This window comes from Ambystoma mexicanum, chromosome 6p (genome assembly GCF_040938575.1).
Source record: "Ambystoma mexicanum isolate Mex_15411 chromosome 6p, UKY_AmexF1_1, whole genome shotgun sequence".
Classification (NCBI taxonomy): Eukaryota; Metazoa; Chordata; class Amphibia; order Caudata; family Ambystomatidae; genus Ambystoma; species Ambystoma mexicanum.
In genome coordinates this window covers 546231390-546256422 of record NC_090935.1, presented here as the reverse complement: position 1 = coordinate 546256422, position 25033 = coordinate 546231390, and the positions used below count along the sequence as shown (strand labels likewise).

Sequence of the window (25033 nt, the reverse complement as noted above, 5' to 3'; positions counted from 1 at the left end):
CAAGGAAAGGGAAGGCTTCCTGAATATAGTCAATGACGGGAAGGGGGCAATGGGGGAATGTCTCCAGTCTGGACTGGATACTGCTGATAGTATTAGCAGGTCCATGGCATCAAGTACAGTGCTAGGCAGATTTGCGTGGTTGAGAAAGTCAGGGTTTGCACCAGATGTGCAGACCAGACTTCTCAACATGCCCTTTGATGGCTCGAGGCTGTTTGGTAGTAAGGCTGATGAGAGCCTAGAAAAACTACAGACCTCGAAAGCGGCAGCTAAATCCCTAAGTGCCTCTATGCGACAGCCTCAGAAACCCTATTCGGGATCATTTTCCTGGAGTGGTCGTCCTTTTCGATACTATTCTACACGGCAGCAGACGCTCTGAGCAGGCAGAGCACAGTCTCCCACGAGTGGGAGCTAGCTCAGGAAGTCCTTCTGGAGATCTTCGCCCTTTGGGGAACCCCTCAAGTGAATCTGTTCGCAACCACAGTGAACTGGAAGTGCGATCAGTATTGCTCAAGGGAATTTCCCCCGAGAGAAGCTCTAGGAGACGCGTTCGTAGTGGATTGGGATTTTCTCCTGCTGTACGCATTTCCTCCAGTCCCCGTGATTCGTCAAGTAATCAGGAGGTTGAGAAAGTTCAAGAAAACCATGATCCTAAATGCCCCGTATTGGGCCAGGAGGAAGTGGTACCCAGACCTTCTGGACATGTCCATCTGCCCTCCAGTACGTCTTCCACAAAGAGAGGATCTTCTCTCGCAAGAGGAAGGTCGTGTTCTCCATCCAGAGGTCAACACACTCAACCTTCATGCATGGTTTCTGAGAGGTTGAGATACAAGGATTGGCATCTTCCGGATGACGTAATGGAGATTTTGCTTTCGGCCAGGAGGCCAGCAACAAAATCCTTGTACCGGTGCCGTTGGAATAAGTTCAGTAACTGGTGCAAAGATAGAGATGTGGACCCTTTTCAATGTAGCACACCAATGGTGCTTTCTTTTCAATTACATCTGGCCCATCTGGGGCTCCAGATCGGGACAATCAAAGGATATCTTGCTGCGCTGTCCATTTTTAAGTGCTCCTCGGAAGAGGTTTCCTACTTTAAAATACCATTAATAATACAGTTCCTGAAAGGACTTACAAATGTATATCCACCAATACCATTTCATGTTCCAACTTGGGATTTAAATTTAGTTCTTAAATTCCTGACATGTACACCATTTTAGCCTCTGCACTCCTGTCCATTGAGGCTTTTAACACTAAAGACTGTTCTTCTTGTGGCATTAACATCAGCCTGCAGGGTTATTGAACTACAGGCTCTCTCATGTAAACCTCCATATACCATATTTTACAAGGACAAGGTAGTTCTGAAAGTTAAACCATCTTTCTTACCGAAAGTAGTTTCCGACTTCCATTTGTCACAGAAAATTGTTTTACCAACATTCTATCCTCCTCCTCATTTGGGAAAAGAAGAGGAGAGATTACATAGACTGGACCCCAAGAGGGCCCTCAGCTTTTACATTTCAAGAATGACAAAATTACGTCAAGACGACCAACTCTTTGTGGGTTACACAGGTCGTAAATTGGGGTTAGCGGTAACAAAACAAACTATATCCCGCTGGATCATTCTAGCTATATTGGAATGCTACAGATTAGCAGGAAAAGACCCACCGGATGGGCTACATGCTCACTCCACTAGGAGAAATGGCTACTTCTGCGGCTTTGAAGAGGGGAGTCCCTGCAAAATATATTTGCTCAGCTGCAACATGGGCATCAATGCATTCTTTTATCAAGCATTACTGCTTAGATGCCTCCTCCTCCAATCAGGGGCTATTTGCCAGAGAGGTACTTCACTCTGTCCATGAAAACAAAAACTAGCACTCCCACCTCTAAATTGATCACTGCTATGGGAGTCTATCACAAGATAAGGAATACGTGGGAGGACACAATCCATTCGAAGAACAAGTTACTTACCAACTGTAGCGTTCTTTCTACTGGATGTTCCTCCCACGTATTCCTCATCGACCCTCCCAGCCTACCCCGCAGTACAGTTTTATGTTTTTTCTTACAATTTCCTCTCACGATGGGCCTATCAGTCACAGCATACGCCTGGATGTTCCACAAGTATTTCCTCAAAAAAAAAAAAACAGAACTGAAGCCAACGGGCGCGGCTCGAGCTACTTATACCATCAGTGACGTCGACACGGTACGGAGCCCGTCGAGGGACAATCGACGCCACGGCCTCGAGCACAGTGCCCTCTGCCGGAAAAAAAATTCCGAAGCAGCGAAGCTGCCGATAACAAAATATCACAAGATGAGGAATACATGGGAGGAACATCCAGTCGAAAGAACGTTACAGTTGCTAAGTAACTTGTTCTTCTCCTTAATACTTCCTGACACCTTAATTTCCCATCACGTACAGGGATATTAGCAGCATTCACTTAAAGTGTATTACATTTATAACGGAACATAGCACATGTGTACCACCTCTGACCATTCACTGTCATTGAGTCCAGTGGAAGACACACTCCCCAGGCTATTTTAAATGGGGACATCTCGAGTGATTGATTATTCTTTTTCCATGCCTTGGATTTTTACAGATTTAATCTGTGCATACACTGTGCATCATATCACCAAGGATTGTATTGTCTATTTTTTCATAGTGGCTTAATTTACTGATGTGGCTCCCCATTGATCTTCCTGAGACTGCATTTGTTCTTTGGTGATTTTTTGTGGATTTGACCTTAAAGTGTTTTCAGGGAACATAGAATCATTTTGGGTGAGTTAAAGATGACTTGTAAAATGGTGTCTTCCAGACTTTCAGAAAGCACTTGAATGCAAAGGAATAAGAGTTATGTGAGCATTGATCACTTGGTAGAAGCAGCATTATGAACAAGCGGGTGCATGAAAGTGGCTCACAATGACATTCAAAAACTAAATGAAATACTTTTTCAGACCTTCAGGTGGAGGAAAGTATTGCCTTGGAGAGAGAAAACGTTACCGTTCCTGCAACACTGATGTGAGTAGATCAACCTTTGATGTGTTCATAGAGGTTAAGCAATTTCTCTACCATGTCTTTCCAAAAGGCACATAATATTGTGTCCAAACTGTAAAGTCGTTGCTGTCCTTTTTATTGCTGGGTGTCTTTTCAAGATTGACCGGTGAGGCAGAACATTGTATCCGCAGTGTTGATCAACAGTTTTAGAGAGTGTTTCCCACAGTGGTGGCATCCAACATTCATTTGACAATCTTAGGCTGCCTCCCTGGCACATGCTTCCTCTGTTTTTCTTTCTCTCACCATCTCTATTTGTTCTCCATCTCCCTACTCATCTCACTTTTCTCCTTCTCTCGCTCTCATCCCCCTCTTTCGCTCTCCCATTATTTCCTTTTCACCTTTTATGTTGCTCACTTTTCTTCTCTTACTAGCTTTCTCCTTCCCTCTTCTTTGCATGCTCTTACCCTTTCTCCATCTCCCTCCTATCCCTTGCCACTCTTTCTCCCCTTCTCCAACTTCTATTGCTTTCTTTTAATTAATGTCTTCCTGTCCTTCAGCCCCACTCCCACCCTAACTCCTACCCCTCTTTCTTTTGTCCCTCTTACATTCTCTTTCTGTCCTTCCTCCTTTCCCTTCTTTAAGCCCTCTGTGACTCACTCCTTTTCCTTCTCACTACCCCACTGAAATTGTCTTTCTCCATTGTTCTCCTATGTCCGTTCTTGATTTTCTCCACTCACTGTATGCCAATACACTTTGGCCTCTGAAGAGTATTGGTGCTTGTGGTGTAGACCTATGCTTCATGCCCCCAGTGTGATTTCCTGACATCAGCCTGCATAACTAATCCAAGTGACATGTGTGAAGAGTTATTACAATGCTGCGCAAGTCTCCCGGTGCTAAACTCTCAGATTAGGATGATTCAAGCTTCTGTACGGTTCAATTATGCTAATAGGGCTGCACAAGTAGGCAGCCTTGGATTAATAAAAACTGCCATTGGGTTGTGCGTGCTTTATGAAGAGAGCTATGAACAGACCATTGGCGCAAGAGTAGCAAATAATTATGTGCCATGATTGTTGCTCTTGGGGTTATTTGTGCAGACTAAAATAATAATTGCATTGAGCCACATAATATTAACATAGTTTGTAGAGATATACTTCAGGATACCTACAAATCAACAATGGCTGTGCATATTGGCGCTGTAGTAATGGCTGTGCATGGAAGTGGGTTGCTTGTCATCATAGGTCTGTTTGTTGAAGTGAAAATGATATCACAAAAAAGCTTTATCATTGCTTTACTGGTATCACGTCTTCTTATTTGGGGTCTAAATTACCTTGTTGTATCCAGATCTTGAAGTGAGATTAAGTGTGCCAATGGCTTGCAGTGACTCCCACTATTGCATGGCCCTGGTCTGATGTAAAAAGTTGTTTTGTACTGAAAATGCTCAGACATGTGACTAATACAGGGATAGCCATCCTGTCCGACCTACCAATGATTTGGCCTGCAACTCCCTTAAGCCCTCAGCCCTGACTATTTGTCTGTGGCTGATGAGAGTTGTAGGCAAATACAAATGGAGGGTGCTAGCCCTGGACCAAAGTATTCCTCATATTGATCTTCATTGATATCCCTATCAACAAACACCTTTCTGAGATCCATTGGGAAGTTTGACATTGTGTTATACTTGTGATAGTATCAATCAGTATCCCAAAGGGGTAATTTTCTGCTAGTGGGCCTATTCTTGCATTTGGACCTGAAGGAATGAATATAGTTAGAGTTTAGACCTTGTGGATCAATCAGTTCTGTGGTCACCAAAGAAGGCCCCTTAGCTTCTACAGTAGCTGAATATGGATGAATTGCTCCTTGATCACATTTAGTTCCTTGACATTTTCTTGCATCCATCCTAAACCCCTTCCATGCTATGTGTGAGGTGAACAGTGGCACACGTAGTGTTTTAATGGTGCCCTGGGCATTCTGTTGATTTGGACACTGGAAGGACGTCAGGAGGTCAGACAGTGGGAGAGCATGTACATGTTGGAAAGAAGTTAGAGAGCGCCTTCCACCGAGTATTCAATGAGTTTACAATGTGGGCAATATATAAACACGTTTGTAGATTTTTAGAGTATTATCATTAGAAAGGAAAATGAGTTTGTCCTTCTAACAAATATGTTATAGAAATAGCATTTAAGACGTGGGGACTCCGTGGTGTGCAAATACTGAGCATGTTGAGAAAGGAGTCAAGTGGAAACTTTTCCCAGTGTCCAAGATCTGGTCGCTCCCTATGGTCACACACAGGTTTAGTGTGTCCTTCTTTGGGTTTAAACTCCTGCCTCTGGAATATACACCACATTTTGCAAGAACTGAGACACTGTAATATTACTTTTTATATATATGTGAATTTTGAAAGACCTAATTTTACCCTAAACATAAAATAAGTTGTCCGGTTTTAATGGGACCCCCTTTACCTTTGGAGACTTTGGATAAGGGTAATTCCCATCCCTGGGATCTCCGGACAGTTAACGAAGATGGTGCACATTGTCCTGTGGCCAAGTGAGCCTCTTCCCATGCCACACATAAATCACTTGGTGCGAGTGAGCAATGTTGAGGGCTCCAGCCCAACAAATTGGGGCCTCCCTAATAAAACAATATAACTGGATCTATTAGGTTACCAATCAACATGAGAGCATGTAGTTTGAAGGACCGAGAAGGTATTTTACAGTTATGGTTGGCTGCTCCTCAAACTCTTCTGAAATCCATGATATTTAGTTATTTTCCTAATGACACGGGGTAGACATATTGCTGAAAAGAGAAGGTCCTCCCTTTGCCCACTTTATCATATGTTTACCAAAATCCACCCACTCCACTCGTATGTATGGTAGCTAATAATGCTGTCCGAGGGCTGTACGCATTGGCGTTATCGCTTCTCCCGGCCATTTCTTGCAATTGTGCCAGTTAGCGGTGGCCTTTTGGCTGAAAGTAGAGTCCCAACCTCCCAGTGCTTGACGTCAATCACATGTCACTCACACCTGCGTGTCAGTGATGCTAACAGCAATTTCCTGTCGCTGCACTTAACATATTAAATTGATAATCCAATATGGCAATTATCTATTTTTGGTCTTCTAATTTGTTTATTTAGGGAATAGGTATATCAAATACAAGTTTTATATGGGGAATACATCAGCTTTTTTGGGTCACTGCTTGATTCCACATGAAGCCGATGGCACTGCTTTTAATCGTTGGCCTCCTTGAAGGCCTTCCTTTGCTCTGATGGAGCAATGAGTGAGAATGTTCCGGGACCTGCGGATGCGTTTATGCCTTAAGGCCCTCAAATCATACCAGTGTCCATTTGCTGCATGGTTTATTTCTGAAATTAACAACTGCATTGAATGCTTATATTTGTCAGGGATCCACACACTGAGTGTCTCTACTGCCTCTATCCACATGGCATTATTAAATGGCATATTTGCCAAACCGTTTCTCAAAAGACCCTTCAAGACAGGCACAGAATGCTCCTCCTCTATTTGCGCTTCTTCAGACAAGCAATCCGTGAAGACAGCCCCTGTTTCCAACACATGGCCTCTGAAAAGCAAGCTCCTAAGGGTAGAACTTCTTCAGTTGACAGAGGATCTCCACCTCCTACAAAGGCCAAGAAAAAGAGTCTTAAGGTGGCAGAGGTGAGCTCCCAGACATCGAAGGAGAACAAAAATTATCATTTGGAGGCAAAAGGGTCTAAAACCAAAGGTAAGGAGCGATCTGCCAACGCTCTGTCCACGGGACCCTCGTCAACCAACAGGAGAAAAAGGCCCTGTCTATGGGTCATTCCTCAACAAAAGGACACTTGTACATGAAGCGAGTCTTTACCGACCATGAGACACCATCAATGCCTAAATCGTCCATGGGGCAATGCTCTGAATTGCCCAAAATATCCTCATCCATGGAGAAAGCCCTGTCCATGACGGCAAAGACCTCATCTATGAAGAAATCCCCTTCCACAATGACAACCTCGTCCACGGTCAAAACGTACTCATCAACGACTGGGTCAAAACACTGCTTGTCCACGAATACCCTCTCGTCGACAACTACCCTGTCGACGGGCAACGTCTTGTCAACTAAGAAATCTTCACCATTCACCCACAGAGGCAATTCCGTCCGTGGTCACCATTGAATCTACTGCTAAGAGTCAACTTCTCACGCTGAGGACTCCCACCTCAGCTGGACCCAGCATCAGCCTCTCCCCCATTAAGGAAATGGTAGAGCCACCAGATATCATCCTCCAGGAAGAAGGGGCCTGATGTAGGGGACATTCCAGAGGTGCCACGGTAATCACCCAAGGAACACAGCCTACGTTGGCTGATGCTGTCCATGAGAAATATTTTGGATCATTTCCATCAAAGGCCGGGATGCACGACCAGCGGCGTAAGATGCGCGTGGCCCACCCACCACAGAGCAGGAGGTATCATCCAAGAGGTGGAGTATCTCTCCCCCACTGCGACCAAGCAGCTTGCCCTGGAGCATGTCCTCACAGCGGAAACGCAGCATCTCACCCAGAAGCACGTCTTCATTGAGAAGACTCTCTCCCCCCACCATGTCCTTTATCTAGGCACACCAGAGTCCCTTCCACCTATACCATGTCAGATTGGCATGATGACCCTTATGGTCAGGATCCTGTGGACAATCCATACAGGGATTTCACTGATCCAGATTCCCAGGAGGATGTACCTGAGGTAGGGGAACTTCCTCATGATTCACCAACACGTCAGGTGGATGAATGGGACTAGTATGTTATCGAGAATCAGTGGAGACGTGACTCACCCAAGGGTTCCTCACCACCAGACTATGTAGCCTCCTTCCACACGATTATGGCTAAAGCAGCTGAATTGTTTAACCTACAGGTTTCTGGTGAGGAGAAAGAGTATCCCAATCCTGGACACTATCTGGTAGGTTGAGGAGAAAATACTGGAGAAACCTGCTATCCACCCCCGCATTTAGCCGCTCGGCCTGCAAAGAAGTATAAGGCCCCTGAAAGTGCGTCTTTGTTTGCGGGGGATCCCCAGTCTGATTCTGTCATTATAGTAACAGCAAGGAAGAAGCTGGCAAACCCTGCGTTGCCTCTAACGACTCCGCTGGATAAAGAGGGAAGGAAGATAGAGGCTATCGGTAGAAAGGTGGCGGTGGCAGTGTATCTATCAATAAGAGCTGCAAGCGCTATGGCAATATTACCAAGGTACGACAGAGAACCTTGGCACAAGGTGTCCAAGCTCGCTTAACATTTATCTCTGGAGTGTCAAGAAGTGGCTAAATCGAACATTTTGAATGGTGAAGCCACTTCGGAGCACATGATCAACGAGGCTGTAGATGTAGCTGAGTCTTGTTGCAGTCAGCTGGCCCACGGCACTGTCCTGGGAAGGCAGGCTTGGATGAAAGCAGAGGCGTTGCTAGGGGTGATCTTAGGGGCTATAGCCCCGGATGTTTTGGTTGTAGCCCCGGATAGAATCTCAGGGTCTACAACCAAAAGGCTAGGTATCCCCGAGTCCTGACAATCCCGACATTAGAGTAGCCTTGGATCTTTTCCAGACCTAGCAACGCCCCTGGATGAAAGCAACTAATTTCAGGCTGGATGTTCAGGCGCACATTTTGGATATGCCGTTCAACGCACAGGAAGGAGCTATTCAGCAAGAAGGTGGACGACCATCTAAAAGTGATAAAGACCGACACAGAGTCATTTGTTCCCTAAAGGATAAGGATATGATATTTTATTTATATCGCGCTAATACACAAGTGTTTCAGAGAGTGACAAGGCAAGGGAGGGGAACAGGGGAGAACAAAACAGCGATCTTACTAGGGCCAGTGACATTGAGAACGCACAAGTGCATGGGAAAGGGGAAAAGTGCATGGAAGGGGGAGAAGTGGAAAGTGCGGAGCAGAGGAGAACAGATAAATAATAATAAATAAAAATAGATAGTAAAGGCAATAAAAATTGGTAGTGCAGCCAGCAAGTGGCAAGTGCTGCGTTTAAGGCAGCAGACTGAGTATGTCCGATAAATCCATAAAGAAAAGAAAGGTGGGTGGGCAGCTGTATGGTTACAGAAACAGTCCCCAGGGCAAGGGGGGCCCAGAGGCAGTGCAGGAGGGTGGCAGGGTGAGCAGGTACCTGGGCCCAGGGGACAGAGGGTGGCCAGGTACCCGGTGCCAAGTGAGAAACAGATCAGCAGGGGAGAGGTGGGGCAAAGGCAGAAGCAAAGAGGAAGGTCTTGAGGTGCTTCCGGAACCAGAGATGGTTTTCCTCAAGTTTCAGAGTGGCAGGGAGGCTGTTCCAAAGGGATGCCCCAGCCGAAGAAAGAGATCTACCGCCAGCTTGTTTTTTTGAAAAACGGATAAGAACCAGAGTACTTTTCTCTCTTTTCGGGACTCATCCTCAAGGTACAGAAGCTACAGCAAGGCGTACACCTTACAGAGGTCCTCTTCCTCATCTTTTCATTCTGGAAACAGCTACCAACAATCATCCACCAGGTACAACATGCAGAGAGGTAGGCGTGGATCAGGCCATCCAAGGCCCAATCGAAGAAGGATTGACAGTTGAAGGCCTCCTCCCGACACTGCACCCCTGTGGGGGGAAAGGATCAGCCAACACCACCACCACTGCTGGCTAAATGTAACTCTGGACAAATTAATGCTTCAGGTTGTGCAACGGCCACGCCATTGAATTAATGGACTGTCCACCGACACCACAACCACGATCAACAAAACTCCACCTCTTGGTGCAACTCAAGCTGGAGATAGACAAACTTCTTCAAAAAGCTGCCATAGAAATCGTGCCCATAAACCAAAGGGGGAAGGGATTTTATTCTTGTTTCTTCCTGGTCAAAACGATAAATGGACAGTGATGCCAAATATTAGACCAAAGGTCGTTGAACAAGTCTGTGGGACAAATAAAATTGAAAAATAACCTCACTTCTGCAGGTGTTACCGAAGCTAAACAAGCACGACTTCCTGGCTATGCTCGATCTGGAAGATGCGTACTTCCATGCCCCCATAGACCCAGCTCACAGACGCCACCCCAGGAGCACACCTGGGAGAGCTACAGACAAAGGGCACATGGTCCGATCAAGAAAGGCTACTCTACATCAACATTCTAGAACTCAGAGCCATCCGGTGGGCACTGAAGTCTTTTCAACCAATCTTTGCCGTACAAGTGGTCGTGATCCTGATGGACAACTTGAACTTCATGCATTACACCAACAAACAGGGGGGTACCAGTTCAGCAGTGCTCTCTGCAGAAGCACAGAATCTCTGGGAGTGGGCTCCCAAACACAAGGTTCACGTCAGGGCAGAGTGCCTACGATGGAAGAACAATGTCCTAGCAGACATGCTAAGCAGGTATTTCTCTTCCTCCCACGAGTGGGAGCTCGACGACAGCAAGATCAATATTTCACAAATGGGGATATCCTCACATCAACATGTTTGTGACAAGCAACATCGCTTCTAGCTACCCGAAAAAGAACTCACTGGGGGATACTTTCTCCCTAACATGGACGGGTCAGTTCCTTTGCATCTTCCCACCGCTACCGCTACTCACCAGAGTGCTGAGGAGGGTGAAGATGCAACCATGCCAGACGATCCTCATAGCACCAGCAAGGGCCCGGCAAGTTTGGTGCCCAACCCAGCTACAACTGATGCAGAGCATTCCATTTCACTTCTGGACTCACCAGTTCTTGTTAACCCAGTAGGAGGGGAAAATACTTCATCACGACCCAGAGGCACTCTCGCTCAGAGCCTTGTTCCTGAATAGCGGAAAACATGCCAATTTAACATAACCCCCGGAATGCTGGGACATCATTTGTGCATCTAGAGTACAATCCAATTGCATAACCTATGCTAGAAAATGGAAGTACTTCACCACATGGTGTGAGGCTGCGCAACTGGATCCACTCTCTATCTCCGTGGAGTAAGTACTACCCTGTCTGTTGCATTTATCCAAAGCGGGTTTGGCGCTATCCACTGTTAAGTTTTATCTTTCAGCCATCTCGTCCTATTTTAGGGGTCTGCAATATGTGTCATTTGTGATCGACCTGGCAGTTAAGACCTTTCTCAAGGGACTATTGTGCACCTTACCTCCGCTACCCACTGCGGTTCCCAGTTGGAGCCTAAACACTGTTTTGTCAGCACTGATGGCGCCTCCCTACGAACCGATTTGCAGATGTGACTTGCGACTCCTCTCCTGGAAGGTCACATTTTTAGCAAATTCCAAGTCCTTTCTGCAGAGGCGCCTTTCACAGTCGTCCCGACAGTCTGTGTCCTACTTTAGCCACACCCGAAGTTCCTTCCCAAGGTAGTATCCGAGATGACACTATCACAACAAATAGTTCTCCTATCCTTTTCAGGCAAGCATTCCTCCAGCCCTGACTGCACTCTACATGCCTTAAACCTTTAAAAGGTCTTGAAATTCTACCTACAACACACCAAGAGGATGTCAGTAATGAGTCAGTGATCAGACATATGGCCCTATGTCACCTGTTAATATAAGGTAGGAGCAGCCATTTTTCATCCCTCCTTGCCGTCAATTTTCAGGCATGCACAGGGTAAAGGTATTGTTTGTGGCACTGTGGTTTACCTATGTGTGTTTCAGTAGTAAAGTGGCATGCTTCCTCTGCTTGGTATTCGATTCAAGCATGTGAATCTATGAAAGATCCAATGCTGGAGAAGTCTCTGTTACTTACCTGTCACAGTATTTCTCCAGCATTGGTATGTTTCATAGAGTCACAAGAGCTCACTCACCTCCCCAGGGAGGCTGCTCCAAGGCCAGTCAGTCATCATATATGCAGTCACTATGGCTCAAAATCTGAAGATGGCTGGGGTGGACCTTAAGCCCTGCCACCTCATTGGTTGGGATCATAAAGGGCCAAAGTGAGGTGGAGGGACTACACAAGTGAGTGTCCTATCAGGCATAATGGGCAATCTATATTGCTTTTTGCTATAGGAAAAATCTCTGTATATATTTATTTTTAAATTACTTAGGATTCCCAGTAGGATGTTGGGGAATATTCAAGCATGTAAATCTATGAAAGATACCAATGCATGGAAAATACAGTTACAGGTAAGTAACAAAGACGTTTTACTCGTTGTGCGCTGAATCCTAAATAAAATAGCTTTCTCTGAAATAGTTGCTATGGCTACCTTTGCCACATGTCTCTTTTCACACTTTGCAATTTGCCTGAAACCTATTGCTGTTTTGTGCTTCAGGGGAAATCTTGAAGTTGTACACATGCAATTTGAGTTCTTTGTTAAATGTTTAAGATGTAAACCTTTCTTTGAGAGGGTGTGTGTGTGTGGCATCCTGATCGTAATGATTTCCCCATACTAAATGACATGGCATATTAGTCATTCATACTTTCATTTAATTGAATGTTTGCTATTGATTTGTTTACTGTAAGAGTAGAGAAGTTTTACATTTTGTTGGTATATTTCTGTTGTAACACTTAAAGATTTAGAAGTTGATTCTTAACTTGCACACCTCTTCAGGCTATGTGCGCCGCTGAGCTGCTCTCACCTAACATAGCGCTTGAACAAGCAGCCAAACCTATTGTATTGAGGAAACTGAGTTGAAGTGACTGTTCATTTCTAAAGCTTAAGCAAGAGGGTAGTGACCGCGGGTAAAATACAACACACAACAGCCAAAATGACATCAACATGGGGATAGCAGAAGGACTTGCCAGAGTCATCTTCTTCTAAAACAAAGTTTGAGAACGTGCCCAAACCAAGTAAAACCCTGTGGCAGAGAAGGTCCAGATGAATACATCGAATACCAGACAGTCATTTACTGATTAATCTAAGCACAATTTGAGATTCACTCGTAAGCCTTTTCTGGGAATGAGATCCTTGAAATAGTCATGTGATGAAAGCCTCATCCTTCCCCTCAGAACCTTGAACATTTCTCTGATAAAATATTTGATGTACATCACAAACGTGACTAGCATCTCATTCTGGTCCCTAAAGCATAGGTATGTGCATGATTGCTGGGACTTACCACTGTCACCCTATTAAATTGCCAGAGCACATGAAACCTCTGCAGCATATCTAAAAACACATTACAAGTGGTGACAAAACAGACCAAAAACCACCTCAAGGAGAGTCTGATATGGATCACTGCTTGAATACCATTGTGGCTCTGGTGCAACACACACAGGATGATGCCAATTGTGAGGCAGGAAAACCTGTGAGCCAAGACCACAATGCTGGCCTAATCCTGTTCGATCTGTTTTGGCCATTAAATCCAGCACAAAGTATGACACTGTTGGTTTGCTTGACAACCCACATGGGTGTGGCAGATCTGGCTTTAAATGTATGTACTGGTTCCTCTCCATCAAAGAATGCCATATTGTGCTTGGGAATCCACTCTAACAAAACACCCCTATTGTGAGGTTGGCTTTGGGTAGGTTAGATTAGTTTAGGCTGCAGATTTTTCTAAAACACTGCTAATGTGCCTATAGCAGGCATCTTGGCACTGTAGAATAAAGTAGATAAAATATCAGTACTTGGCTCATGTTTATGAGAGCCCCAGATTTAGTCAAGTTTACCAGGTCAATGTTGGAAAAATCTGGCTTTTTCATCTTTTTCTGCCTGCCAGCTGATTCTCAATGGTACAAAGATCATTTTGCTGAGTATTTCAGATTTTTGGAGCTTGAATCAAGAAGACTCTCCCTCCAAACCTATATTTCGTGTAATTGTAGACCACAAGAAGACCAGCTGCATTGGATCACAGATGTCTAGATCGATTGTAGCGGTGCAATTGTAGTGCAAGCAGTGAGAATTACTGTAAGCATAATCCATTATGGTTAAGGCACATTTCCTCAAAAAGAATCCTCCCTCTGGTCAGTAACCAGTTTAATGACCTCAGACAAGAGGACGCATGATTGAAAGTATTCAGTCCAAATATCAATATTATTACTATGGTGTTCTTTCAGTGTGGATCTACCTTCAGGAAGTAACAGAGCGCTTTCTAAGTCATAGGGGTTAGTGATGGAAGCAGATTGCAAGGGATCAATACAAGGGAGTGGGTAGCCAACAATGGTGTAAGAGCAGGGAGAGTAATCTGGAAGCAAGTGGACGGAATAAGGAAGAGCAGATCACCCAGTTTCTGGTTAGGTGTATCATTCTGGCCGCATCATTCTCCACTCACTGGGGTTTGTCAAGCAAGTATTTATTTATTTATTTGCATTTTTAAAGCGCTCACACAGCCCGCAGGCATTGAGGTGCTGTTACAGGAATTGTTTTTTTGAGTTGCGTAATATTTATTTTTGTCATAGTTGCGAATTTATAACGCTCTTAAATACCCAGAGGTTTCTAAGCGCGGACCCGGGGATCGAACCTGTGTTGCTTCGTGTCGTCTTGTAAGTAAGATGGAGTACCAAGGTAAATGCTGTTGCTGAAATCTTAATGGGCTAAAATCAGAGCATTCATAGTGGAAACATTCTGGGGGATGGACAATAAAGGGACAAGATAAAGAAAAAAACAGGTTTTTACCACTTGGGAGACGTGATGTTTAAAAGACAGCTCAACATCTATGAAAATCCCCAGGTTTTTATCCACTGGGGCAAGAGATGGGCATGATCCAAACAGAGCATAACAAAAGGTCGATTCAAATCCATCAATTTTTTTATTGTGACTAAACAGTCTTGTACAAGTTTTGCCATCGGCACTTAAACTACCGCCAGACAACTATGTGCCCATACACCAGAAATAAAAAATCTAAGAGAGTGAATTTGAACAATAGGACTGATAATGCCTCAAATATTGTTAAAAAAAATATGTCCAGTTATTCATGAGCTAGAAAATCCTGAATCACTAGCTCCCTTGAGTGCAGCCTCCTAGAAATGTGTTCACATACTCTGATAGACTCTATCGAAAATAGAGACCATTAGGTCAGATCCCCTGTGTCAATCAGATGCTGCTCCCATTATTAGAGAGGCATATCTGAGTTATGTCTTACTGAATAGATTCCCTCCAATTACATTAAAGGAGACTAGGTACTGCATTGCGCCCTCACTCAAAGCATAACCTCTTCCTTCAAACCTAACCAATGTTTTCTATCCATTGCTTCTGCAGAAAGTCCTCCAGTTGATGTCTAGATCCTTCCCTCAGTATGTAAAAGTTCAGTCATTAAACAATTACTAAGAAAAAAACAGACTATATGCTACGATTCTAGAAAAGTACCACAAATTCGACTTCTCCCATTCCTTTTCAAACAATTGGGGGGTGTTGTTGCTAGACAGCTTGAGCAATTTCATTGCTTGATCCAGCTTAGATGGGCTTCAGGCCTGGCAGAAGGGCAGAAATTATCACGGCAGCCATCCTCAATAAGTTGGGAATCACTGCTGATGGGTAGCTCTGCACCTGTCATTTTATTACACCTCTCCAGGCAGTTTGTCACTCTTGGTCGCTCCATCTCATTAATTTGATTAGCATAACTTGGCATCAAAGGCATGGTTTTGAGCTGTATAAAATCCTTCCTGTCGGCCACTACACACACACGTGCCCTGGGCGCTCATTCCTTCATTTTTTTGGACACAACATGTGGGAATCCCCCCTACTTTGTATTTTGTATATGCAAAGTTTGGTGATTTTGATTTTCATTGTAATAATATCGCTGATCACATCTGTGGAGGGGGAGGGAGGACTGGGTGAGGGGAGCAGAGCACTTACTTGAATCCCTGGCAGGGAAAGTTGGTGGCCTCCAGCTGTGAGGGGGCCCCGGAGTGGGGGATTACCATGTGGTAATTCCCCTGTTTCCGAGCCTTCTCATTGCTCTCATAATTGACCTCTAACCCTCCGATGTCTGGCTCAGTCACTTCGCCATCTCTGTTCTCCTCCCCTCCCGCTTCCCTCTCCCTCACCCATCACAAAGCACACATTCAAACCTGACTTCATGGTTCCTTTCTTGCATAGTCTTGCATCCTGCTCGCTCCCCTCATTTGCTCAGTCCCTTGAACTCACCTTTATTGAATTTAGCTTCGGAATGTCCACCGACTTTAACAATCACTGTCTTGTATGCTCCTTCACCCTCTCTCACCTGTACTCAGTCATGGATCTCACCAGCCATCGAAAAGCTGAGGACAACTATGCCAAAGAAAACCTCTCCTCACCATCTACAAAGACTCTACTAACGCTCACAACTGAACTCTATGATAAGTCATCCTACTATACTAATCTCAACCTCTCTGTGTTCACACTCTCAAACTATTCTTGTCCCCCCAGGACATGCTTCACCCACTTTCGAATTACTCCTTATACTGTTCTCCCCCTCTCTGTTGGTGGCTTTGCCTCCTATTTAGCATCTAAAATCAATCACTAAAATTTGTGACACCATGTCCACCTTTCTCTCCTACCCCCTCCTTCCACTCACACATTCCCTTCTGTCTATCCCTTTTCTCTCCAACCTCCCCCAGAGTCATTTTACCCATCATTGGCTCTGCCAACCCTTCCAAATCTCCAATTGAACCCTTTCTGCCACAAAATATAAATGAATATCCATTTGTTGCCTTTGCTCACCTCCCAACCCTATTCAACCTCCGTCCAACAGCCATCTAACCTGCAAGCTATAAAACAGCCAGCCCTACCCCTTCTAAAGAAAGCCAGTATCAAACCCAAAACCTCATATTTCTGTTGACCTACCTCCCACTACCGCACTAGGTAGTGAGCTATGTAAAGGTCACTCGAAGCCCACCTTCAATCTAGATTCCCACAAAAACTCTCCTAAGAGACTACTCTCACTCTCATCTCCAACATTTCTAACCACTTCTGACCACTTTTATCTCTCCTTCCTCCTCATTCTTCATGACCTAGCTGCACATTTTGACACTGTGGATCATCTCTCCCTCTCTTGCACTCTTTCGCTTATTGGCTTCAAACCCACCACACTTAACTTGGTGTGTGCCTATCTCTTTGACTATTTCACCTCATGAAACACCAGCACCTCATACACAACAACTCCCTTTGTGAGAATTCCACAATCTTTGTCTTAGCACTGCATTTCTTCACCCTTTACCATTCCTCCCCTAGTAAAGTAATTTCCTTAATTGGCTTTCACTATCACCTCTTCACTATTGATACTTAGATCTTCTCCTTCGCTTCGTTAATGCCCTGAATGCATAAACAACTGCCTAACCACTGTCCATGTTTGGGTGGCACTATGCTTCCCCATACTCAGTTGTTTAAAGACAGGGGTTATTTTCCAGCATCAACCTCATGCTCCCTTCTCCCATCTTATTCCCTTCCCGATCTCCTCATTCCATCACCCATTGCTAGCAACCTTGGCATTCTCATTGACAGTGACCTGAAACTGTTCCAGTTCATCACTGCCTGACTTTAATTTCCTGAACATTAAGAATATCTGTCCACACATCACGCACCACTCAACCAAAACCCTAGCCTCTACTCAAGTGCTCAGATGCTGGACTACTGCGCATGCCTACTTCTTGGCCTTTCCCTCTACTTCCCTGCACCCTCTTCAGCCTACCCAGATTTCCCTTCCTCGCACCACTACTTAGCTGAATGGCCCTCCATACAAAATTGCTTTCTCTTCAAGTTCCTACTACTCATCTTTACATCCATCCATGGTATTGCCCTGCATTACCTCATTAACTGCATCTCACTCTTCTCTGCTGACACTTTGCTCCTTGTTTCTCCTTTCCCCTACTTGCTCCACTCCACTGGAATGCTTTCCCCCAGCCATCAAATCATCCCCTCAATAGAACTCTTCGAATCATGGCTCAAGCACCATCTGCTTGCAAAGGAGTTCACTCACCCACCCATCTTAATGACTGCCCAACCCATCTTGCTTGTTTACGATTATCACACGTATGGCTATATGTGACACCCTGCAATGTAATTCATTATGCATAAACTAGCCTGCATATCAGGAATATGTTTTGTTCATAAATCATAGTGTCTCTGTTTTTGGTTTATCTTGGTACGTTTACCCATTTGAGCATACTGCACAAAAATACCCAGGCTCGCTTTTAAGTGGAAAAGGTTGCTTTAATGTGACAGGCCACAGCTCACAAAAAACGCTAACCTGGCTCCCTGGCCTTACAGACTAACATATCCATTTTAACAAATTGCCAAACAATTAAATAAATAAACAATTTAAATTCCCGCACAGTTAAATAAATAGACCATTTAGAATTCCTCCCTTCCTATCCCTTGCTCCCTCCCGTCCCCTTAAATTACTCTCAACATTCATTCCCGCTTTCTCCCATCTCTCCCCGAGGCCACGCCCCTCCTTCTTCAATACCTCTTCCTCCTCTTTGTACCCCTGGGGTAGTCCATTCGTGCAAACAGCACCAACCCCCTCCTTTACCACGCTAGTGCGCCATTGTGCTTCCCCCACCCCTCCTCCAAAGGGCCATGTCCACGGAACCAGAAACCCCCCCCCTGAGGTGTTCTTTCTGCCCCACTCCCTCCTTACCCAACTTTTCCTCTACCACCAATTCTTCACAATATCCTACACTGCCAGTCTCACATCCCCCAGGTAATACATGTTTCCTAACCAGGACAAATGTACCCCTTTTCTTGAAACAATGAAAAAGTCCTCCTAAATTATTTCCTGGTGTGCCAGCCTTTGCACCCCCAAGATCTGCAAAAACTTCACCATCTCCCTGTTAATCTTTATCCTTTTCCTCTCTACTGCACCTTTGTTCACCGCCCCCCCTCCATACTCTTGTTGGCGACAGCTTGGTCCACGCCAGCTCCACCATGGGCCATATATCCCTTATCCAACTCAGGCCCCTTTTCCTCCTTTTAGCAATCACACCCCCATACCCCTAACTAGATTGTTCTCCCCTGCATGAAGAATTAATGCCACTGGCAACCCCTGGCGCTACCTCAAACCTTGCTAGCATAGGCAGCAGTTGGCCCCACTAAAGCCCCCCTACCACCGACCATCTCACTAAGGCAATGTTATAAATACATCCCCAATGGGTCCTGGAAATTCTTTTTGCCATATCTTTCCCTGCCCATTTCACCATGTAGTGTCCACACATTCAGATCTGCGGCACTCACCACTCCTTTGTGCTACATCTGCAAAAGAAAAATGTTATGAGTTTTCTCTCCACCAACTGCCTATGCTCCCCCCAAACTCCCAATCTCCATCCTCTTCTAACTGTCCCCATTCCCCATCTCTCCTATGTCCCCCCTGTATTTTCCCTACTCCCATCGCCCCAAAAACATGACCTTCTTGTCAGATAGCCCCATCCTACTATCTTCCGATACCGCCCCGTCCTAAAACAATGAGTTCCAAACTCTTTGTCTCTCTCCCCCAATGCCAATAGAGTCCTCCTCATGACCTCTCGAACTTGAGTTGCTGTCGCCCAGACCCATTTTCATGCTGAAAACTTTCTCTACCTACACATGTTTCCCGCCACGCTACTCCCGCACTATCAGGACACTCTTTACTACTTCTATTTATTTCTGATAAATGTATATCTTCCTACCGTAAACCTACTTCTCCAGCATTGGATCTTTCATGGATTCACATGCTTAGAATATTCCCCGTCGTCAGGCTGGGAATCCTCGGTAAATTATATAGACCTTTTCCATAGGAAAAATTTCGACACTTTTGTGTCCTATCTACGTCGTTTTGGGCTGCGTACGCCTGCGCCATTAGGACGTAGAGGTATAAGTAGCCCCGCCCCCGCGGCTCCCTCAGATTTGAACCATCTACCAAAGTAGTGGGATTACCTCAAGTATCTACTATTTTATTAGGTTGTGCGTTCTTCTACTTCTGCTTCGACTGTTTCTTTTCGAAGTATGTCTGGTAAGGTGTTATTTCGTCCGTGTGCTACATGCGGTCTTAAGAAGGTATATGAAGGAGATGGCCATATGGACTGTATTTACTGCCTTCACCCTCATCATAAGGCGGACACGTGTGAGATCTGTCAAGGCTTCTCACAGAAGACCCCAAAAGACCGCAACAGACGGCTGGTTACTTGGCTCAATGACGGAGCGGGTGCGTGCCCAGCATCGGAGGTAGGCTCTACAGCCTCGAGATCTAAGTCTCCTGTCCCCCCTCATCGATCAGGGTCGGCGGAGCCTCCGGTGAAGAAATCGCGCTCATCTGAAAAACGCCCCTCGGAGAAACATCCTGCGAAGTCCTCCTCTTCACATAAGGCTTCGTCTTCTTCCTCCTCAGCTAAAAAGGAGAGAAAAGACCCATCGAAATCCTCCTCAGGAGACCGTCATAAGTCTACCTCGAGTCGAGAGTCCTCGTCCCACAAGTCGAGGCCAAAAACGGCGGGAACGCCTCAAGGCCCTGCTCCACAGACTTCATCGAAGATGGTCCGGTCGTCGACGCCTGCTTTGTCTTCGGCGACGGCTCTTTCGACGGCTATTTCGTCAGGTCAAACAGAGCCTATGGGACAAATGTCATCGTCGACGGTGGCCCCGTCGGTGGGATGGCAACCGGAGGTTTTTGACCCGATTCCGCCTGAAGCCTTGCTGCAACCAGAAGCGGCTTTCTCCATCTCGTCGGCAGAGGATGACCATGATCCGGTCGCACATCCAACCGATCTGGGACTACAACCAACTGGTTCGGGGTCACTCTTTAGTGGAAGTGCCATTCCAGTTACCTCTTCCTTGCTGAATCCCCAGGCTGTTCTGTCCCTGGAGGTGTTGAACACATTACAGAAGCTGTTGGAGCGGTTGGACACTCTGTTACCTCAGCTTGTCCCGACAGCGCCGCAAGCCTCGTCAGTCGTCGAGGAGCCAGGCCCGACTCCTCGCCCTCCACCCAAAATTCCTACCGCTTACCCGGTTGAGGGAGATCGTTCTCGTCCGCAGGAAAAAGGGGAACTGTCAGAGTCGGAATATGAAGGGTCGGTTTCAGACATCTCGTTATCCCCCTAAAGGGACCCTACATGGGACTCTGAAGCGGAGATGGAAACTCCGAAGAGAACAGCGCAGCCATCACCACCTGATGATGTGGGTGCTTTCCATGCCATGATGGGTAAGGCATGTGCGGAGTTTGGCCTAGTCCCAGAAGAAGAGAAAAAAGATTGTTTTCTGTTCGATCATATGGGCAAGAGAAGAAAGGCGATATTTGCTATCCCCATTTTAGACCATGTCTGGCAGGAGGGACTGAAAACCATGCGTCACCCTTTTTCAGAACCGCAGTAAAAGGTTGATTGGAAAAGAAATTCAAGGCTCCGGAATCGACCCCCAAGTGCTTGACGTCTCATCCTTCGCCGGAATCAGTGGTATCCGCCGGGGCGGCCAGAAAGGAGAGGTCGCAACACAAATGCACGACCCCGCCCGATAATGAAGCCAGGAAACAAGATGCTTTCGGAAAGAAAGTGCTATCGGTTAGAGCGACTACAGTTAAAGCAGCCAACTCCCTGGCTATTATGGCCAGGTATGATAGGGAAATGTGGCATCGACTAGCTCCTATCTTGGACCATCTGCCGGAGGAACACAGGAAGGCTGCCATGCTGCTCGTACGTGAGGGAGAAGAGGCCTCCAATCATTCCATTAACATTGCTGTCGACCTGGCGGAATCAGGCTTTAAGCAAATTAACAATGGCGTAGTGTTACGGAGGCAAGCCTGGCTTAAATGCACGACATTCAGACCAGAGGTACAATATAAGGTAATGGATATGCCGTGCGAAGGAGAACACCTGTTCGGGGAGAAAGTCGATGAAGCACTGAAGGGCATGAAAGAAGATTCTGACACGGCTCGTTCCCTTGGAGCCCTCCAGAGTGGTAGGAATTTTCATTCCTTTCGTCCCTTCAGAGGAGCATCAGGTAACTCCCGGTTTGGATCATCTAGAGACTGAGGTTTCACCAGGCCCTCCTACTCTTCCCAAGGCTACAGACGTGCAGCCCAAGCTACTCGAAAAGGCAGAGATTACCAAACATCCAGACGACGAGGCGCCTACTCCTCGTCGACGAAGGATAAACAGACCAAAAGCCAGCAATGACAATGTACAGGGCGTCCTGGGGGGCAGAGTGTCTCGTCACGTCGCCGAGTGGGCACGCATAACAACAGACCAATGGGTTTTGGACAGGATACATCTGGGCCATTCTGTACAGTTCAAGGACAAGCCGCCACGCATTCTACCGGTGTTCTCGACGCAGCCCCACCTTCAAATACTAAGGCAAGAGGTGACGCTTATGCTGCAGAAAGGGGCTATAGAACTGGTCCCGGTGGCAGAAAGAGGACAGGGAGTGTACTCCCGTTACTGTGTCGTCAAGAAACCCAATGGAAAATGGCGTCCCATTCTAGATCTACGAGCACTCAACAAACTGCTCAAGAATCTAAAGTTCAAGATGCTTACGCTCCAAGAAGTGATCCGTTCGATACAACCGGGAGACTATTTGTCGGCGCTAGTTCTTCAGGACGCATACTTCCATATGCCGATGCGTCGGCGTCACAAAAGATGTCTAAGGTTTGTCGTCGGACAGACCCACTATCAGTTCAAGGTCCTCCCATTCGGTCTAAAATCGTCTCCCAGGACGTTCACCAAGTGTCTGGCTCCAATAGCAGCCTGGTTAAGGAAAGAAGGTCATCATGTGTACCCTTATCTAGACGATTGGCTAGTGAGGGGGTTGTCTCCAGAAAGAACACAGGAAAGTCTGCATGCCACCATGTGCCTCCTACAACGTTTGGGCTTCACAATAAACTTCGAAAAGTCCTCCTTATTGCCATCAAGGACCTTGGTCTTTCTGGGGGCAGAGTTCCAGACGCAGTCAGGACTCGTAAAGCCATCCGTCGAAAGGGTTCTGAAACTGCAGCAAAAAGCATCGGAGTCGAAAGTCAACACCAGAGTATCAGTGCGAAGGTACATGTCCCTACTGGGGACCATGTCGTCCTGCATACCCTTAATCAACAATTGTCGTCTCTTCATGAGACCGATTCAAGAATTCTTGGCGGATCGATGGGCACAGAGTCAAGGGCTTTGGTCGGACAAATTGACCATCAACAGCAAACTGGTGCAGGCACTTCAGTGGTGGAGAGTTTCCATAAATCTGACAAAGGGATTGCCCTTACTGGAACGGTTGTTCCAGATGACGGTGGTGACGGATGCTTCCCTAACTGGATGGGGAGCTCATCTGGATTCCCTACAGGTTCAGGGGCGTTGGTCATCGGAGGAATCCGGCCTTCATATCAATGTGCTGGAATTAAGGGCGGTGAGTTGGGCCCTGAAATCCTTTCTTCCACGGATAAAGGGATTGGTTGTACGGATTATGACAGACAACACAACAACAATGTTTTATCTAAGGAAACAGGGAGGAACTCGCTCCAGAATTCTATCATCCGAAGCCCAGGAGATCTGGCATTGGGCCATTCAGCAGAAGATATATCTATTGGCGTTCCACTTGCCAGGAGTCAGAAACGTGCAAGCAGACTCTCTCAGCAGGGAAATGAACCGACTACACGAATGGGAATTGAGCGACCAATAACTACACCATGTCTTCGAGAAATGGGGTCATCCGGCCCTCGACCTCTTTGCAACGAGAGACAACAAGAAATGCCCACAATACGCGAGCAGGTGGCCGCAGCAAGACTCACTAGGGGAAGCGTTCTCTTTCCCGTGGACGGGCAAGTTTCTGTATGCCTTCTCCCCAATTCCGCTCATATGTCGGACGCTGCAATGGATCCACAGATATCCATGTCGGGTAAACCTGGTGGCCCCGTACTGAGCCAGACAAGTGTGGTTCTCCGATCTACTCCATCTTTCAGTGGCAGAACCAATGAGGTTCCAGAAAGTCCCGAACCTCCTGTCTCAGGAGAAATGGGTTGTTTGGCATCACGACCCTGACAGCCTCAGTCTGACATCCTGGCTCCTGATTTCTCCGAGTTTGGTACGTTAGAGATTCCAGCGGACTGTCGTCGCATTTTGCACGATCTAGCTGCCATTTCGAGATTTACTCGGAAGAGACATTCAACTCCGTTATTTAGTGACCGGCTGATTAAACATTTCCTTAAAGGGTTGTTCCGAACCTTTCCTCCGGCGAAAAAGTTCCCTCCAAGCTGGAGTCTTAACCTGGTTCTGGCAGCGCTGATGAAGCCCCCTTTTGAGCCGATGTCATTGTCGTCATTGAAATTTTTGTCATGGAAGTTGGCTTTTCTGGTAGCTATTACTTCGGCTCGACGACTGTCAGAAGTACAAGCTTTAGTCATCGATCCACCGTACTTGAGATTTTTCAGTAATAAAGTCGTGTTGGCTACCAATCCTCATTTCATTCCTAAAGTACCTACCATGTTTCATAAGCACTCTTCTATAGTGCTGCTGATGTTTTTTTCCAACACCTTCGTCGGTTGCAGAGAAGACTCTCTATACATTGGACGTGAAAAGAGCTTTCAAATTTTACCTCCATCGCACTCAAAGCTTCAGAGACACGAGACAGCTATTTGTGGCTTCTGGCCCTTCGGCTAAAGGTAAGCCGATCTCGAAACAAGGACTAGCCCGATGGGTGTCGTCTACTATTTCCTTTTGTCACTCAAAAGCCGGAAAACCGCTGGAGAAGCGTCCAAGGGCCCATTCGACAAGATACACTTCCTCGTCGACGGCGTTGTGGTCCGGAATTCCGCTGGGAGACATCTGTCAGGCGGCTTCCTGGTCGGTACCACACACGTTTACCCAGCATTATTGCCTCGAGCAGCAACATGCTGAGAATACACAGATGGGTCGCGCAGTCCTACGGCACCTGTTTCAATAAGGTAAGCCCCAATTAATGGGTCACATCCTTTGGCTAATGTAATTTAAAGTGTGATGTTGTCACTGTTAACATACTATACGGTGATGTTTTGCCATGATAAATATGCATTATGGTTATGGAGATATTGGTTTGCATACACACCTTCATCTGTGGGGGATACTGCTGTACAATCTATTCTAAGCATGTGAATTCATGAAAGATCCAATGCTGGAGAAGGGAATAGTTTCTTACCTGTAACTCCATTTCTCCAGCATTGGTATCTTTCATGGATTCACATGCGCCCGCCAGCCTCCCCAAGCATGCAAACCAGATGTCCCCCCCAGACTATTTTTGGGGTCGAAATCTGAG

At 46.1% G+C, this 25033-nt stretch overlaps 1 protein-coding gene across 1 annotated transcript in view; it reads left to right on the top strand.

Moving 5' to 3' along the window:
* The window catches only part of ADAMTS6 (ADAM metallopeptidase with thrombospondin type 1 motif 6), a 2426739-nt gene that overhangs the window by 1759144 nt on the left and 642562 nt on the right, over positions 1 to 25033 (top strand). The window contains exon 14 of the mRNA XM_069627350.1: positions 2944 to 3007. Coding sequence (XP_069483451.1) covers positions 2944 to 3007 — 64 coding nt within the window. The remainder of the gene's footprint in view (positions 1 to 2943; positions 3008 to 25033) is intronic.